The sequence below is a fragment of the Carcharodon carcharias genome, chromosome 1 (assembly GCF_017639515.1).
Source record: "Carcharodon carcharias isolate sCarCar2 chromosome 1, sCarCar2.pri, whole genome shotgun sequence".
In the NCBI taxonomy this organism is placed as follows: Eukaryota; Metazoa; Chordata; class Chondrichthyes; order Lamniformes; family Lamnidae; genus Carcharodon; species Carcharodon carcharias.
In genome coordinates, this window is record NC_054467.1 from 250,105,595 (window position 1) to 250,123,132 (window position 17,538).

The window sequence follows — 17,538 nt, forward strand, 5'->3', positions numbered from 1 at the left end:
ACCTTCTCAAGGGCAAATAGGGATGGGCCATAAATTCTGACCTAGCCAGCGACGCCCACAACCCGTAAATTGAATTTTTAAAAAATGCAAAATCACCAGGCTCTATGTTCCTGGTGTTCTCCTCCTGCAGGGTCAAAGAGAGGAACACAATGGGTTTTCATATGTGTCCTAAGAACCTCTCTTGGTTAAGTCTGAAGGCCCCTTCATGCATGTCGGAGAGTTATGGCCACCACATGGGTAGTGTGCTTCACGCCTGTCGAAAACCCACCTGCCCACCTCCGCCCCGCTCCACCTCACTGATTGGCAGCAGCTTTGCCCACTGGACTGCATGTTGTGCTCTCAGCTCAGGCACAGGCATTCTCCTAACCCGCACTGCAAGGCTGCACTGTTAGCTTGAATCATGGGGGAGACTGGTCCAAACCTTCATAAAGATGTTGCACCTCCACCAGTGACTGCGCCATGGCCACCTTTCACAAGGGGATTGTACAACTTCCCAGGCGGCCGACTGCTCTGCTTCGGCCTAAAACGCACATTGATTTGCACTCTGCACCCGAAGGGTGGAAAGTTCTGGAGCATTTGGTAGCACATTGATGCTTTCGCGTTGCTCCAGTGAGCAGGAAAACTTCAGAGGCCCGACTCCAAGCGTGTCAATGGAGCTGCAGCTGAATGGTCTCAGCTGTGGAAGAATGCTCACTTTTGACAAGCTTTTCCAAGTGCGTGGCCACTTCCCTCACAACCACCTCCGCCCACCCCCACCCCCTAGCCATGTGCTTGTGTACTTCCTTCAGTCTGTGCTGCCTTGTCCCCCACCCCACCACCCCTGCCTCACTTGCATTGGGGTCCTTGCCCCCAGCACTGCAATGAAAGCCAGTCAGGAAAAAGCTACTTGCCTAGGGTACCCCACCCCAGCGAATACCTGGCGTCTCTCCCCTGCCCTACAGGTGATGCTCGCAAGCGCTGTGGAAGGTTGTGTGCGCTCGCCCCAAGTTCCCCTCGAAATTCGGCTCTCCGGGTGCCGGCCTTTGAAAGGCAGTGGTGAAGCACGCTGCTCTGGAGTCACACCGACATGGGCAGTCCATTTGACATGGTGGAGGGGGTGGGATTCCAGCATGGGGGCACAGTAAGAGGTGCAAACGCATCAAAATTAAGTTCCCCACGTTGGACAACGAGAAAGGCCATTGACGAGCGGAGTGGGCGATCCCAAACTAGTTTCACGAAGGCACGAGGCCTTCTCGCCATATTGTCCACTCACGCCCATCGGCAACAGGCCGGACAATTCCTCCCCATTAACTCTGCTTTTCTCCTTCCACAGGTGCTGCCTGTCCTGCGTGACCGTCCCCAGCATTTTCTGTTCCTTTTTGTCTCAGGCTTTCAGTATCCGCTACCTTTTGTTTTTTTAATTCCACTTAAATTTGTTTTCTTTCCAAGTACTAAAAGGGAGAAATGACAAAACGTTTGTCCACACTAATCGAACGTGGAAGGGAGTTGTCTAACTGTCTATGGAAAGACGGTTTTAAATTAGATCAGGCCTGCTGCTGTCACCAAACATTAGGAAGTAATTAAGAGATAACACTTAGCATGGAGTCTTTCATCCAGCTCAACTGCTTAGAGTTGTTTTTCCCAGATTGCCTATCATAAACCCATTATTAAGCCCATCACATTATTAAGAACGTCATGTATTCTCCACCCAAATTAACAGAATTTGCTTTCAAGGCATTCAGGAATTCCCACGTGCAGCTCCCTGGTTCATTTGTAATAACAATGCAAATTTTTTGGAACTACACAGCGGACCTGTCAGCATTTATCAGCCAGAAACCCCCTGTCACAAGCACGGTAAAAAAAAATTGCATTTATATAGCGCTTTTCACGATCGACGGACATCTCAAATCGTTTTACAGCCAACGAAGTGCTTCTGAAGGGGAGTCACTGATATAAAGTAGGGAACGCGGCAGTCGATTTGCGCACAGCAAGCTCCCGCAAACAGCAATGGGACCAGATAACCTGCATTTTTGCGATGTTGATTGAGAGGTAAATATTGGTCACACCACCAGGGATAACTCCACGGCTCTTCTTCAAAATAGCGCCATGGGATCTTTCGTAGTTCAACACCCCCTTTCACTCACCCCGAGTAGGTAGATGGGGCCTCGGTTTAACACCTCATTCGTGTGAAGACTTTGGTAAGTTTGGGTCTTCAGGGAGGGAGAAGGGGAGATGAGAGGAATCACAGGTCCTAGGGTCAAAGAGAGAGTTCGATGACCTGCAACTGCTGAAGTGAAGTCTGTCTGATGATATAAAAGACCAAAAATAAATATGAAAGTCACCAGCACTAGTAACGAATTCAAAGCAAATTCTTTACCTAGAAAGCAGCAAGAATGTGGAACTTGCTACTAAAAGGGTTAATTGAAGCAAATAGCATTAGTGCTTCTTCTGGACAGTACCCACTGCGCCACAAGCACAGCTACGCACTTGTAGGGAAGTTAAATAAACACGTAGGAAGAAAAACATGGAAGCATATGTTGATGAGGTGAGATTAAGTCGGGTGGAAGAAGGAACATGAGACACGTAAACACTAACATAAACCAGTTAGGATGAATAACCGCTTTCTGTGTTGTTAATCGTATTTAATTATATGTAATGCTGAGGAACCTCAGACTCAATGGGGAAACTTAATAGAGGTATTCAGAATTATGACTGGTAAATAAGGAGAAAATGTTTCCATTGGCAGGAGGGTCAGTAACCAGAGGACACAGATTTAAGAGAATTGGCAAAAGAGCCAGAGAGGAGATGAGGAGAAATCCATGTAACAAAGTGAGTTATTGTGACCTGGAATGCAGTGTCTGAAAAGCTGGTGGAAGCAGATTCAATCGTAACTTTCAAAAGAAATTGGATAAGCACTTGAAAAGGGAAATGTACAGGGTTAGGAGGAAAGAACGGGGAAGAAAATGAGATCAAATAGGCGGCTCTTCCACAGGCAACAATGGGCCGAATGTCATTCTGACTCTACAGTGCCATCAAACTGTCAATGGCCTTTTGGATTTGTATGAGAGACTTTTGAAACTTGCTCCACTGGGCCACCTTGCAGCCCGAGTCTTCACTTACATTGTGGCATTCGACAAAGCAAAATGTCACAAATCTTTTTTTTTCTTCAGGTTTTCATTATCAGAACGTAGAAGTCACGAGCAAGGCGAGCATTTGTTCCTCGTTCCCAGTTGCCATCAGGAAGTTGACGATGGGCTCTCTTGAACCACTACATTTAGCAGTTTTACTATAACTGAGTGGCTGATTTGGCCACTTTGAGGACATTTAAGAGTTGACCACATTGGACTGGAGTCACATTTAAGGCCAAATTGGCCAAGGATGTCAAGGAGAAACCCTCTGCTCTTCAAAATAGGGCCATGGGATCTTTTATACTCACCTCAGAGAGCAGACGGGGCCTCAGTTTCATGTCTCATCTGAAAGACAGCATCTCCAGCAGTGCAGCACCCCTTCAGTATGGCACTGAGAGTGTCAGCCAAAATTTTCTGCTTAAATCTCTCGATTAGAATGAATTCACAACCTTCTGATGTTGGCAAAAGTGCTACCAGCTGAGGTAGGGACTGACACTATGGGGGAAGGTGGGGACTGACACTCTGGGGGAAGGTGGGGACTGACACTCTGGGGGAAGGTGGGGACTGACACTCTGGGGGAAGGTGGGGACTGACACTCTGGGGGAAGGTGGGGACTGACACTCTGGGGGAAGGTGGGGACTGACACTCTGGGGGAAGGTGGGGACTGACACTCTAGGGGAAGGTGGGGACTGACACTCTGGGGGAAGGTGGGGACTGACACTCTGGGGGAAGGTGGGGACTGACACTCTGGGGGAAGGTGGGGACTGACACTCTGGGGGAAGGTGGGGACTGACACTCTGGGGGAAGGTGGGGACTGACACTCTGGGGGAAGGTGGGGACTGACACTCTGGGGGAAGGTGGGGACTGACACTCTGGGGGAAGGTGGGGACTGACACTCTGGGGGAAGGTGGGGACTGACACTCTGGGGGAAGGTGGGGACTGACACTCTGGGGGAGGATAGATAAGGGAAAGGCCACCAGTGAGCCAATTGGGATGTACAACAATCGGATAGCTCCATGGTTACCTTTACTGATTCCAACACCTTATTTCCTCTTTCTTCCTCTCCATAGATGCTGTCAGACCTACTGAGTTTTCCCAGCAATTTTTGTTTTTGTTTCGGATTTCCAGCATCCGCAGTATTTTGCTTTTATCTTATTTCCAGATTTATTTTCAAACTGTATTCAAATTCAGATTTGTTGAATTATTTTGTCCTCTGGATTGCTAGTTCAGTGCTATAATTGTTACACTATGTTCGCATAACAATTAACAATGGCAACCTTCACACTCATCCCACATTTGCTTATCATTCTCTCCTCTCATCTCTCAATTAGCTCTCCTATCATTCCTGTTCCCCTTCTCCTATCACACTTCAAGCCTCTCATACCCCTTCACACACCATCCCTGTCCCTCTCCTAGCTCCCCTCATCACCCGTAACCTACCTTCCCTCCACCTATCCTCCCCTAGAGTGTCAGCCCCTACCTCAGTTAGCAGCATGATAGCAAAATACCGTGGATGCTGGAAATCTGAAATAAAAACAGAAAACACTGGAAAAACTCAGCAGGTCTGGCAGCATCAGTGGAGAGAGAAACAGAGTTAACGTTTCGAGTCCAATAAGAACTCTGGAATTCCAAAGAGGGGGTTCAAAAAGGACTCAAAACGTTAACTCCGTTTCTCTCTCCTTGGATGTTGCCAGATTTTTCCAGCATTTTCTGTTTTTATATAAGTTAGAAGCACTCTTGCCTTCATCAGAAGGTCGTGGGTTCACCCCAACCCAGAGATTTAGGCAGAAAATTAAGGCTGACGCTCTCGGTACAATACTGAGGGAGTGCAGCACTGCCTTCCAGATGAGCCATGAAATAGAGACCTTGTACGCTCACTCGGGTGGCTATAAAAGAACCCATGGCAATATTTTGAAAGAGAGCGGCATTGTCCCCTGAGTTTTGGCCAATATTTATCTCTCACTCAACGGGCTGAGCTTTCAACTCTGAAGTCTAAGTTCTGTGGCGGGAGCAGAAGTGGGAGTGAGTCCCACTGGGGGCTGGGACGGGTGAACACATGCGACCCTGCGCTGTTCTGCCCATTAATTATTCACCCACGCGGAGCAAGGCAAATCTCCCGGCGGGGGGAGGACAGGAAGTTGCTGTCCACGCTGTTGCCTCCTGGTGTCAAACGTCTGGACACCACACTTAAAGGGCACCTGAGCAGCCACTCACTCGCTGCAGGCCAGCATTGCTCGTGCAGAGTCCTTGCGGCCACAGTTCGTCCTGAGAAAGCTGGCAGATGTGAGCAACCACATCTCGGGGCACACGAGGGCACCTCTGGCATTGCCTTTCACTCATTTCTACATAAAAAAACACCGCCTGCGATACACCCTATGGTTGGGCCAGTGCTCGCCGTTGCAGTGGACCCTGTTCACCAGCCTCTTGACCTTCCTGAGGCCTTGCTGCCTCTTGCTGCTCTTGCCCGTGCTCCTCAAGGCCCTGTGCCAAGCGGCGACGGTCCCTCCTTCTCCTCTTCTGGATGACAGCCGGTGCCAAGGCAGAGCTGCTTGCAGCCTGCATCCTGCATCAGCAACACCTCAGTGGATCTGTGAACGCATTGAAGTTATACATTTAGTGAGCATATCCTTTACAGCTGTCTCTCCATCTCAAAGCCAGCAAGTCCTTCCCTTGGCCTCCATCTAGGCACTGCATCCCCACCCCACCCCTTCCAGGTGAAAGGCATCCTGGAGGAGCAGACCTGTTCATACATGAATGCACATGGAGACACTGCTCTTTGACCAGAATGATGGAGCCATGTTCGAGAAGCCTCCCTCGGAGAGTATTCCGTTTGCCCCCACTACCCTCAAGACTCTATAGAGAGCCTTGGCAGCGTAGAAACACTAAACACAGGAGCTCTTGTCAGCCATGGCCCTCCACCCGGGAAGATGAAGGTTTGGAGTTGTAAGTTGGCTGCCACCCATTAACCATGCCCCCTGGAGGCATTCCATCTCCCTCCCTTCATCCCTGCCTCTGACTGCAGCCGATGGCAAATGGCACAGAATGAGCGGTAGCTCCACACCCTTCTGGGATCTCAATGTTCTGACACCCAGGAGTCAGGAACAAACCTGCTGCAATGCAGCCTTCACCACAGACAGGAGAACACAACTGAGTGCCTTTGACATCCAGTTGCCTCATAATTATTAGGGTGTCCTTTTAGTCGGCCACATGTGCTGACCTTGAACTCCACCCACCTAGAGGTGTCTCAGACTAATTGACTAACTGCACGGTCAAGATCAGTTCGGAAAACTGGTGCACGTCACCTTTCAAACTCGGCCCACCACCTTCTACCCTCCCCCGTCAACCACCAACTTCCCCCCATCACCCTTGATCCACCCAATATAACCATTCCTCTCCCCTCTGTCACCCTTGAACCTGTTACCCTGGACCCTATTACCATCCACCTCCACATCTTCCTTCCCCTCAAAGCCAACACCCATTACCGCCCCCATGCCCACCCGTTATCCAAGCCAACAATCTAGACCACCTCTATGACCACTACCTCCCCTGCCATACCTTACCCACTTAACCTGCCTCCCCTGTCCAGCCTTTTCTCCACCCTATCCCCATTTCCAGCCTCCCCTGTCAGGCCTTGGTGCAGTTTTTGCTACCGGCACTCGATATGAGTGAAGTTATGTGCGGTGCCCAAAAAGGAAAAAAGCAGGGGAGGTAGTGGTGTAGCGGCATTGTCACTGCGCTGGTAACCCAGAAACCTGGGGATGATGCTCTGGGGACCCGGGTTCAAATCCTACCACAGCAGATGGTGGAATTTGAATCCAATAAAAGTCTGGAATTAAAAGTCTAAAGATCACCATTACCAATTGTCATAAAAACCCAATTGGTTCACTATTGGAAATCTGCCATCGTTACGTGGCCTACATGTGACTCCAGCAATGTGGTTGACTCTTAAAAGGCCCCCAAACAAGGGCAATTGGGGTGGGCAATAAATGCTGGCTGAGCCAGCGATACCTGCAGTCCATGCACAAGAAAACAGCGACTGGAAGGAGTGAAGCTTGCATTAGTTGCACAGCACTAATATACAATCATAAAAGTGAATGTTCTAATTTCTCACTGGTGGGGAACTGAATTTAGGCAGGGGGAGGGGCTTGGTGCTGGCAAGGTGGCCTTTTAATGAGAATGCGCATGGGGCCGGAAGACTCCCGACATCACTAAAATAGATGATTTGGTCATTATCACAATGCTGTTTGGTGGGGGCTTGCTGTGCGCAAATTGGCTGCAGCGTTTCCTACTTTAAAAAGCAATTGCACCTCAAAAAGCTACTCCATTGACGGTAAATTGCTTTGGCATGTCATGCGGTCATAAAAAGAACGCTAAATAAATATAAGCCTTTCTTTAAAATCTTTCAAATGGGGTAAATACGTAAACACATGTGACAACAAGTCCGAACTAGTAAACACCACACTTCCTGATGTTTCCAAGGAGAAATAACCAGTTTATGAATCTGCACTCACTGCCACAGAAGGTGGCAAGCTGTGAAGAAGCTTATTTCGTTCACTGAACAGCAAAGGAGCATTTTGTTTTCTCCATGCACCAATTGCTGCCCAAAGCCATGAAGCCAAGTGGGCCTATAGTCAGGCCTCTGGCCAATTCTTGCTCTTCCAGTTCCCAGTGTTCAGCCCTTCTCCTTCCGTAACATCACTGACTGAAGAAGGCAGGGGCAAGGGTTTCATGTCCACAGATGCCACCTGATCTCTGACGTTTTACAGGTTTGAACTTAAAGGCCGAGTGTTGACAGTTTATCTGGGGGGGGGGGGGGGGGGGGGGGGGGGGGGGGGGGGGGGGTGTGGCACAGGAACAAAGGAACACCTCCAGCCCATTCTGCTATTCAATGTGATCATGGCTGATCTGTGACCTGACTCCATGTACCCACCTTTGTCCTTTAATACTGCTGGTTAACAAAAAAAAAATGTCAATCTTAGATTTAAGATGAACAAATCATCAACTATGTTCTCGGAAGAGAGTTCCAAGCTTGTACCACCGTTGTGCTTTCTAACGTCACTCCTGAAAAGTCTGGCTCCACCTTTTAGGCAGTCCCATAGTCGCAGGATCCACAGGCAGTGGAAATCTGGGCCTCCAGGTGCGGGCCTAGCTGGCAGGCCCCACCGCGTCCTTCCTTCTGTCCTTTTAAACCCACTGCCCGCAGCTGACTCCCAGGAGGCGTCCGCCCTGTCCCTGTTCCACCCTGGCAGCGCCGGCCCTCTCGGAGAATGAGTTTCACACCGGGTGGCTGTTAATTGGCCAGCCAGCTCGAGTTTGCATCTGCTTCTGGGCCCGCCGATCGCTCCGAGGGAAAAACCTCAAGGCCTTTGATTGGCCATTGTTGGAATCTTGCAGTGCCTAAGCGTATTCGCATACAGAACAATAGAGAACTGCCCTCAAAGTAACTCAGTGGGCTTGAAGCCACTTGAGACCTTTCTGCAAGGTGTGATTTGGTACAACGTACGCCTGTTTATTTTACTTCCTTTCAGTGAATGCCATAGGCTTCGACAGAGGGTAACAGGTCTGGGATAAATCAACAGGCATTCATGATTCCGGAGACAGCCAGCATTCTCACATCCTTGTTGTGCAACTTGTTTATGCTGTTGGGCGAATAGCCAATTGCACCCAATGATGTCATTGACACACAGACACATACTATTTCAATAAATACACTTCAAAAATATCCAAAGAGAGAGGTAGCAGTGATGAAGCTGCTGGCAAATCTAGACACCTCTTCCCTCACATCAACAACAATTTGCATTTACACTGGGTCTTTGCTGTAGTGAAAAATGTCCCAAGGTGCTTAACAGGAGCTTGGGCTAGGAAGTAGAAACAGAAAATTTATGACACAGGAGGAGGCCATTTGGCCTATCACGTCAATGCTAGCTCAGAAAGTTATCCAACCTAATCCAGTGTCCTGTAGGTTATGGAAAGTCAACCGCGCACCCAATACAAAGAGTGGTAGAGGCAGAAACATTCATTCAAGCAGCGAGTTCCAGATCCCCAACACCCACTGGGTGAAAAAAAATCTCTTCAACTTCTCCAAAAAGGTAGATTTTAAGGGAGTGTCTTAAAGGAAGAGAGTGAGGTAGAGAGGCAGAAAGGTTTAGAAAAGAATTCCAGAGTTCAAGGCCGAAGTAACTGGAGGTGGGGGGGGGGGGAAACGGGAGCGGAGGGGGAAAAATGGGAGTGTGGGGGGCGGGGAAACAGGAGCGGAGGGAGGGCAAACAGGAGCGGAGGGAGGGCAAATAGGAGCAGAGGGAGAGAAACGGGAGCGGAGCCGGGGGGGGGGGGAGCGGGACTGGGGGGAGGGGGGGTAGATGGAAGCTGGGGGGGAAATGCGAGTGGAGGGGGGAAACACGAGCGGTGGGGGGGGGGTGGGTAGATGCAGATTGTGGGGAGAGGGGAAAGGAGGGCCTTACTACTTGCTGTATCTGCATGCTAACATTTTGGATTCATGTACCAGGACACCCAGATCTTTGTGTACCACAGAATTCTGCAGACTCTCTCCATTTGAATAGTATTCTACTTTTCTATTCTTCCTGCCAAAGTGGACAAGTTCACATTTTCCCACATTTTACTTCATCTGCCAAATTTTTACCCATTCGCTTAACCGATCCATAGCTCGTTGCAGACACTTTGTATTCTCCTCACAACTCACTTTCCTATTTATGTATCATCAACAAATTTGGCTACAATACAGCTGGCCGCTTCATCCAAGTCACTAACATAGATTGTAAATTGATACAGATCGTAAAAGTAAATAGGAGCATGGATGGGGAAGGGGGCATGAGCAAGGAGGAGGAGTGCAGGTTATGAGAGGATCAAGGTTGAGGCTGCTTCCCCACATAATCCAAAAGCAATAAACTTCAGCTGCCTGGTCAACACATGGGAGAACAGCTGCTTGGATGAGGATGGGTTAGAGATGCCAATGGAAATATACCCGGGCACAGGTCAATGCTGGCAGAAGAAGCAAATGGGCGGATAAGATTGGATGTTGTTATTAAAAATAACCATTATGGTTTCCCCTTAGGTCTGATAAAACAGGTCTTTAATGCCACTGACTTACTGTATTTAACCATTGAACCAATGACGCTTCTCTGAACTACTAGAGCTCTCATTTTTTGACTTTTATATTTATTCAGACAGTGATCTCTCTGCTTTATCTTCCCCTCCTGCCAGCAGACCCTTCCCCGCACCACGCACCCACCCCCCAACATCAAACCGCCAACATACAGCCACCTGCAGACCTGTCGCACAGCCTGAAAGGGTGCTGCACACACCGTGTCTCCTGCCAACACAAGATGGCGGCCTGGGCATGCGCACTGGTCCACACATGGGTGGAAATCTGCTGGCGTCACTCTGCTGCACCCAGGCTGCCAGTATCAGTCTACCCGTGCACAGGCTTCTGAGCATGCGCAACTAAGGTGATGTCGGAAGGATTGAGCACGTGCGAATGTCAAAACTCGGCAGCTCCCGGGGAGTGTGTCAGTAGGCACGGGGAGTCCATTGGGCAGCATTTACGGGGGTCCCCATCTGCTTCTCCTCACCCCCGTCCCTTCCCTCCTCTCCCTGGGCAAACACTCTCGTTGAATCCCCTGTCAATGCTAACATAATGGCCTTTCTGACCAAGCGCATGCCACCATATGCTTTCTCCAGGCTTAATGGGTGGCAGACAGAGTACAGTTTTCACAGTGAAACCCAATGATTTACTATCACTCCTTGTTCCACAGGCAACTCTGCAATTAGTCTTTGCAAAATTGCACTTTTTCAAACTAACTAGCTATATGAATTTTGGTTACAAGCAGCTGTGCTTCATTCTGGCATGCTGGTATCAATGACAGAGAGGGTGCAGTGTCTTGCCTTAAATCTGTGCCTTTCTTTTATGTATGTTATAATTTAAATAACCACAATGGATGAGTACAAATTAGTAGTTTCACATTTCTTTCCGCCTGTCCATTAAGAAGGATGCCGCCACCCAGCTGTGATGATTTCAGCAGGTGCCATCTTTGAACCTGGCCACTGCCACCTCGGGCACTTCAAATGACATCACGGAGCAACACACGTGAACTGTGCATGCCCAGGGCATGTACGGCGTTGGCGGGAAACACAGCCTGACGCAAATGGCCCTATAGCCAACTTTCATAAGCCATCACTCAGGCATAACTGTGGCCTTCAATGGCCTCACTGGCCTTGTCCCCACAGACACTTCTCCCCAACACTTGGAGGTAACCACAGGCCAGCTTAGCACCTCCCAACCAAAAAGTGGCTGAGATCACACATTAACTAGTGGCTTTCAGCATGCCGATGTACCTAGCACTGAGTTTATTCACAGAATGGCATAGGATTTACACAGACGATCCTCTTCCCACCTCAGCAAAAAGCATTCTATTGCTTTCTGCCTCATGTACTTTCCCTTAAATGCATCTATCCAATTTGCCTCAACTACTCCTTATGGCACAGAGGTTCACATTTTAGAATAAGGAAGTTCTTCCTGAATTCTCTTTTTTTTTATTCATTTACCAGGGTGTGCGCTTCACTGGCTGGGCCAGCATTTATTGCCCACTAATTGCCCTTTAGAAGGCGGTGCTGAGCTGCCTTCTTGAGCTTCTGCAGTCCATGTGGTGTAGGTACATGCACAGTGCTGTTAGGTAGGGAGTTCCAGGATTTTGACCCAGTGACAGTGAAGGAACGGCGATATATTTCCATGTCAGGGTGGTGAGTGGTTTGGAGGGAAACTTCCAGGTGGTGTTGCTCCCATCTATCTGCTGCCCTTGTCCTTCTAGATGGTAGTGGTTGTGGGTTTGGAAGGTGCTGCCTAAGAAGCCTTGGTGAGTTCCTGCAGTGCATCTTGTAGATGGTACACACTGCTGCTACGGTGTGCCGGTGGTGGAGGGAGTGAATGTGTATGGATGGGGTGCAAATCAAGTGGGCTGCTTTGTCCTGGATGGTGTCAAGCTTCTCGAGTGTTGTTGGAGCTGCACTCATCCAGGCAAGTAGGGAGCATTCCATCACACTCCTGACTTGTGCCTTGTAGATGGTGGACAGGCTTTGGGGAATCAGGAGGTAAATTACTTGTCACAAGATTCCTAGCCTCTGACCTGCTCTTGTAGCCACAATATTTATATGGCTAGTCCAGTTCAGTTTCTGGTCAATGGTAACCCCCCAGGATGTTGATAATGGGCGATTCAGTGATGGTAATGCCATTGAATGTCATGGAGAGATGGTTAGATTCTCTCTTGTTGGAGGTGGTCATTGTCTGGCACTTGTGTGGCACGAATGTTACTTGCTACTTGTCAGCCCAAGTCTCGATACTGTCCGGTCTTGCTGCATTTGGACATGGATTTATTGAATTTATTGGTGACTGTGTTATATTTATGACCCCTCATTTTGGTCTCCCCACAAGTGGAAACATTTTCTCTACGTCGATCCTATCAAACGCTTGCACAATCCTAAAGATCTCTAACAGGTCACCGGTACACTGTGCCCCTGCTCCCCTGCTCCATGCCCCCACCTCTTCTCTTTTGTAGAAGGAAGCCTGCTCTATCTTTCCTGATAGCTATGAACCTCTCAGTTGAGGTAGAGTATTCAGAAGAGCAAATGCACACAACACAGAAATACTGAACACGGAGCTGACCTTTTAAGATAACAGCCTGTTGAACTCTCAGGAGCAGGTCAACACAAAACGACAGACTGTAAACGGTGAGTCATGCAGACAGTTATAAAAAGTGATAGCAACACAGTTATAACATTGGAGAGTTCAGACAACATGAGCGAGAACAATGTGCAATCACTGGGGAAATATTAGGGGAGCTTAAACTTTATAATCTACAGATAAGATGGTTAAAGGAGGATCTCAGCACAGGTAAAAACTATTAAATGTTCCTGATGAGGCACTCTCAGATTATTACTCCAAAGGGAACTAAGAATATAGGGCCAGGGGAAATTAAAGGAGAGTATTTATAGATGTTGACAGGAAGAACTCAATGGAAACTACCGCAACATCATATAGCACAGGAGGCCATTCAGCCCATTGAATCTGTGCTGGCTCTTTAAAAAGAGCTACCGAATTAGTCCCAATTAGCAATACAGAGGAGGTTCACTTGACTGATACCTGAGATGGGAGGATTATGAGGATCTCATGAGGAAAGATTGGACCCACTGGGCCTGTATCCATTGGAGTTTAGAAGAATGAGAGGTGACCTTCTTGAAACATACAAGATCCTGAGAGGATTTGAAAGGGTAGATGCCAGGCGGATGCTTCCCCTTGTGGGAGAGACTAGAACTAGGGGACACAGTTTAAAAATAAGGGGTCTCCCATTTAACACGGAGATGAGGAGAAATTATTTCTCTCAGAGGGTCATGAGTTTTTGGAATTCTCTTCCCCGGAAGAGTCATTGAATATTTTTAAGGCAGAGGTACATAGATTTTTGACTGACAAGGAAGTCAAAGGTTATCGGGGATAGGCGGAATGTGGAGGTGAGGCCACAATGATCTTATTGAATGGCGGAGCAGGCTTGAGGGGCCGAATGGCCTGCTCCTAATACGTATGTATGTCCCACTCCATCTTCTCTTTCCCCTCAGCCCTACAAATTGTCCTTCCACAAGTATGTATGCGATTCTCCCTTTTGATATTAATACAGCACATCAACATACATTCCCTGCCACACTTATCCATCACACTCAAGCAACAGTCATCATTTGTAATTTACAGAGAGAAGGTACCCCAGCAAAGCAAAATATCTTAATCGGCACAGGAGGCAAAACATTTGTGATCACAGACTGACTTTATCAAACCCAAGGCTCTGACCTGCAACTTAAAGAACAATTAAACTCTGATCTCACCCACAGTTTACTTAACAGCTATTGGGCTTTGTGGTTTTAACGAGACACAGCTCCATACTGGCAGCAGATTAACATATTCTACATGCATGGTATAATGTGTCCAGTTTTCTGACCTATTGCAAACAGTTCCACAGGATATCTGCTAATATGTGCATAATGTTGTACAAACTGTACAGCCACAACACTTCAGCTGCCAAGGTTTTGCCACCAATATAAACTTGATATCACCACACAAATAAGATTATAAGAAATAGGAGCTTGAGTGGGCCACTCAGCCCACCAAGCCTGCTCTGTCATTTAATAAGGTCATGGTCTTATGATCAGACTGTGGCCTTTACCTGCCTGCTCCCACGCACCTCCATAACCCTTGACTTCCCTGTCGATCAAAAACCTGCCTAACTCACTCAGTGTTGATAACATTCATTGGCCAACGGTCCACTGCTCTCTGTGGAAGAGAATTCCAAAGACTAACGATCCTCTGAGAGAGGAAATTCCTCCTCAACCCCGTCTTAAATGTGAGGCCCTTATTTTGAAAAGTGTGTCCCCTAGCTCTAGATTCTCCCACAAGAGGAAACATCCCCCTCAGCGTCTGCCCACAGAATCACAGAATTGGTATGGCACAGGAGGAGGCCATTTGGCCCATCGTGCCTGCACCGGCTCTCCAAATGAGCAACTCGCCCAATGCCCTTCCCCTGCCTCATGCCCGTAACCCTGCACATTCTTCCTTTCCAGATAACAACCTAATTCCCTTTTGAATGCTTCAATTGAACCTGCCTCCACCGGACTCTCATACCCTGTCAGCCCCCCACCCCCGAACCTTATGTGTTTCAATAAGATTACCTCATTCTTCTAAACTCTAAATTAGTGTGGGCTCAGTAGACAACCATATCTGAGCTATTAGAAAACCTACAACCTACTCTGGGAATAGCCACATACATATTTTATTCTTGTGCGCAGAGCTGTACCTCTTTAGTTTGTTCAGATCTAACTTGCCAGCCCAAACATTAGCTGTGCCACAATGCACTCTTGCCTCTGAGCCAGAAAGTCATGGGTTTGAGTCCCGCTCATGAGACCTAAGCACAAGACACTTCCAGTGCAGTACCGAGGGAATGTTGCACTGTCAGACCTGCCCTCACTCAGATGCAACATAAGGCTCTGAATGCTCTCTCAGGGGGACACAACAGATCCCACCACATTACTTCAAAGCACGGAGTGACCGACTTTGTGCCCTGGCCTATATTTATCCCTCAATCAACATCACACTAGCAAGGCACCGCACTGCTTGCTCGTTGGATCTTGCTGTGCGCTAAAAGGCAACATTACCTACATGACAACCGTGAGTGCAGTTTAAAAGTACTTCATTTGCTGTAAAGTGCTTTTAAGTTGTCCCAAGGGGCGATAAAAAATATTAGCGCTTTCCCTGAAGCAACACTGTTGCTTTGAGTTACCCAGGCACCTCCCCCACCTGGTCCGCTGTCAGCCTTTCGCCCATTCATAAAGACTGCAGCGACTGGCAAACTTGAATTTGACAACAGTAGCGAAAGCAGAATAGCGACCCAGTGATTTCACCCTTGTCAGATTCAATTTGCCATGAAAAGCCCACGAAGTACACATTAATCAATTCATTATATTCAAAACAAAAACACATGAATGCAAACGGATCACCAAAAAAAAATAGTTCAAGGAAATATATTTTGTCAATTTAAATCTCCATTACAGCTGTTCATTTTGACACCGTGAAACAAATATTAGCTGGATATTATTTTAACTGAGGCATAAAGCAGCTCAAATAAATATTGCTTCTTGACCCCACAGCAGCAAATAAAAGTGTTATTTGTCTGCTCTCACATGGATGCTAATGAGAATTATCAGAAGCAGAAATAATATTGGACAACATAAAATATAAAAGCACATTATTATAAATAACAAAGAGGCTCGCTGGAATACTCACCATGCAAACTTCCTTCTGCTAAATTGGAAACTGACATCTTAAGTCTTTTTTTCTTTGCAAAAAAAAATTTTGCCTCCTATTTTCTAATGCAGCGTATCTCCGCTGGAATGGATAAATCAGAGACTGATGCTGTAATCTAAAAATAAAAGCCCTCTTTTTTTTTGGCTTCACTCTCCCCTTTTCCCCAGTTGCTGCTTCTAGCTCTCTCCCTCTCACTCTCTGCTTTTCTTTCTTTCTGTCTGCGCTTTGCTAAAGCATTTACAGAAAAAAACAGAACGTGCAAAGATGCACGTCAGTCCCTGCACTGCCCAGCTCCGCTGATCATGTGAGCTTAGGAACGATCAGCTTGTAAACAAAGGGCTAAGGGAACGTCTCCCAAAAAGCTCAGCGCCTCAAACAAAAGAGCCACCCAGTCTACCCAACACAGCTCCAGCATGGAAATAACATCAGTCACTGGCTCCAGGAAGACCGCAGCAAAATGAAAGATTGTTTTTTTCTCTCTCTCTTTCTCATTTAACAGCAAGACTCAGCCCAAGGAATGAAAGGAATTTAGAAAACTTGAGAGGTGACCTAATTGAAGCACACACGCTTGTTATGGGCCTTTACAGGGTAGATACCGAGAAAATGTTGCCCCTGGTTGGGGAATCATAGAGTCAGAGAGGTCTACAGCACAGCAAAAGGCCCTTTGGCCGATCGAGTCTGCGCCGGTCAAACAAGTACCTAACTATTCTAATCCCATCTTCCCGCACTAGGCCCATAGCCTTGTGTGTGCCGGGAAGGGTTTTGCATTTTGGGGTCAGGACGCCACCGTCGGGGTCAAATGAGGGTCCCGAATCTGCACCGTATCAGAGCAGTCACCCAACTTCGGTTTTTGCCTGGATTGGCATGCCCAGTTAAGATGGTGGGCGAGCTCTCAATGCTGGAAGGAGCTGCAGCCTGCTCTACCTAAGGGAGGGGGAGGGGGGGAAACCCTCTCAGCACTTGTAAAAGTCTTGAGAGAAAGTAAAATGGTGCAACTGCCGGACGAGCATTGTGGAGGGGAAACCCCTGCTGCCTCAGCTGTGGGCGAGTACGTGTTATGGAGTCAGGGGGAAGGTGATCCCAAAGTATTTCTGGAGCACTGGCAGTCTCCCTGCCGCTGTCATGTTCTGGGTGCCACAGGGTCCTGCAGGTCAAATTCCACTGGCCTCTTATCAATGGCCTTAACTATTTGACATTTTCGTCACCGTAACGAAGCTTCCCACCATTGCAGGCTGTTCCAGTTCCGATCCAGCATCCTTCATAATTGGTAGGCAGGATGGTGCCAGCAAAATGCACACCGGTCGGCCTGCCCACCTTCGTTCCCACCCCCATCAGCCTACAAAAATCTTACCCACGCGGCCACAGCCTCAGAATAAGGGCTCAGTCATTTAGGACTGAGACAAGGAGAAATTTCTTCGCTCAAAGGGTTACGAACCCTTGGAATTCTCCACCCCAGGGATCAGTGCCTGCTCAACTTTGAGCAAAGTCAGGACAGAATTTAATGGATTATTTTTATTCTTTCGTGGGAGGTGGGTATCGCTGGCAAGGGCAGCATTTGTCGCCCATCCCTAATTG

The 17,538-nt window shown here is 48.0% G+C and overlaps 1 protein-coding gene across 1 annotated transcript in view; it reads right to left on the reverse strand.

The window, feature by feature from the left end:
• Positions 1-16,260, reverse strand: part of LOC121277467 (BCL2/adenovirus E1B 19 kDa protein-interacting protein 3-like) — a 42,179-nt gene extending 25,919 nt beyond the window's left edge. Inside the window, exon 1 of the mRNA XM_041187034.1 lies at positions 15,943-16,260. Coding sequence (XP_041042968.1) covers positions 15,943-15,979 — 37 coding nt within the window. The 5' untranslated portion in view covers positions 15,980-16,260. The remainder of the gene's footprint in view (positions 1-15,942) is intronic.
• Positions 16,261-17,538: the final 1,278 nt, after the last annotated feature.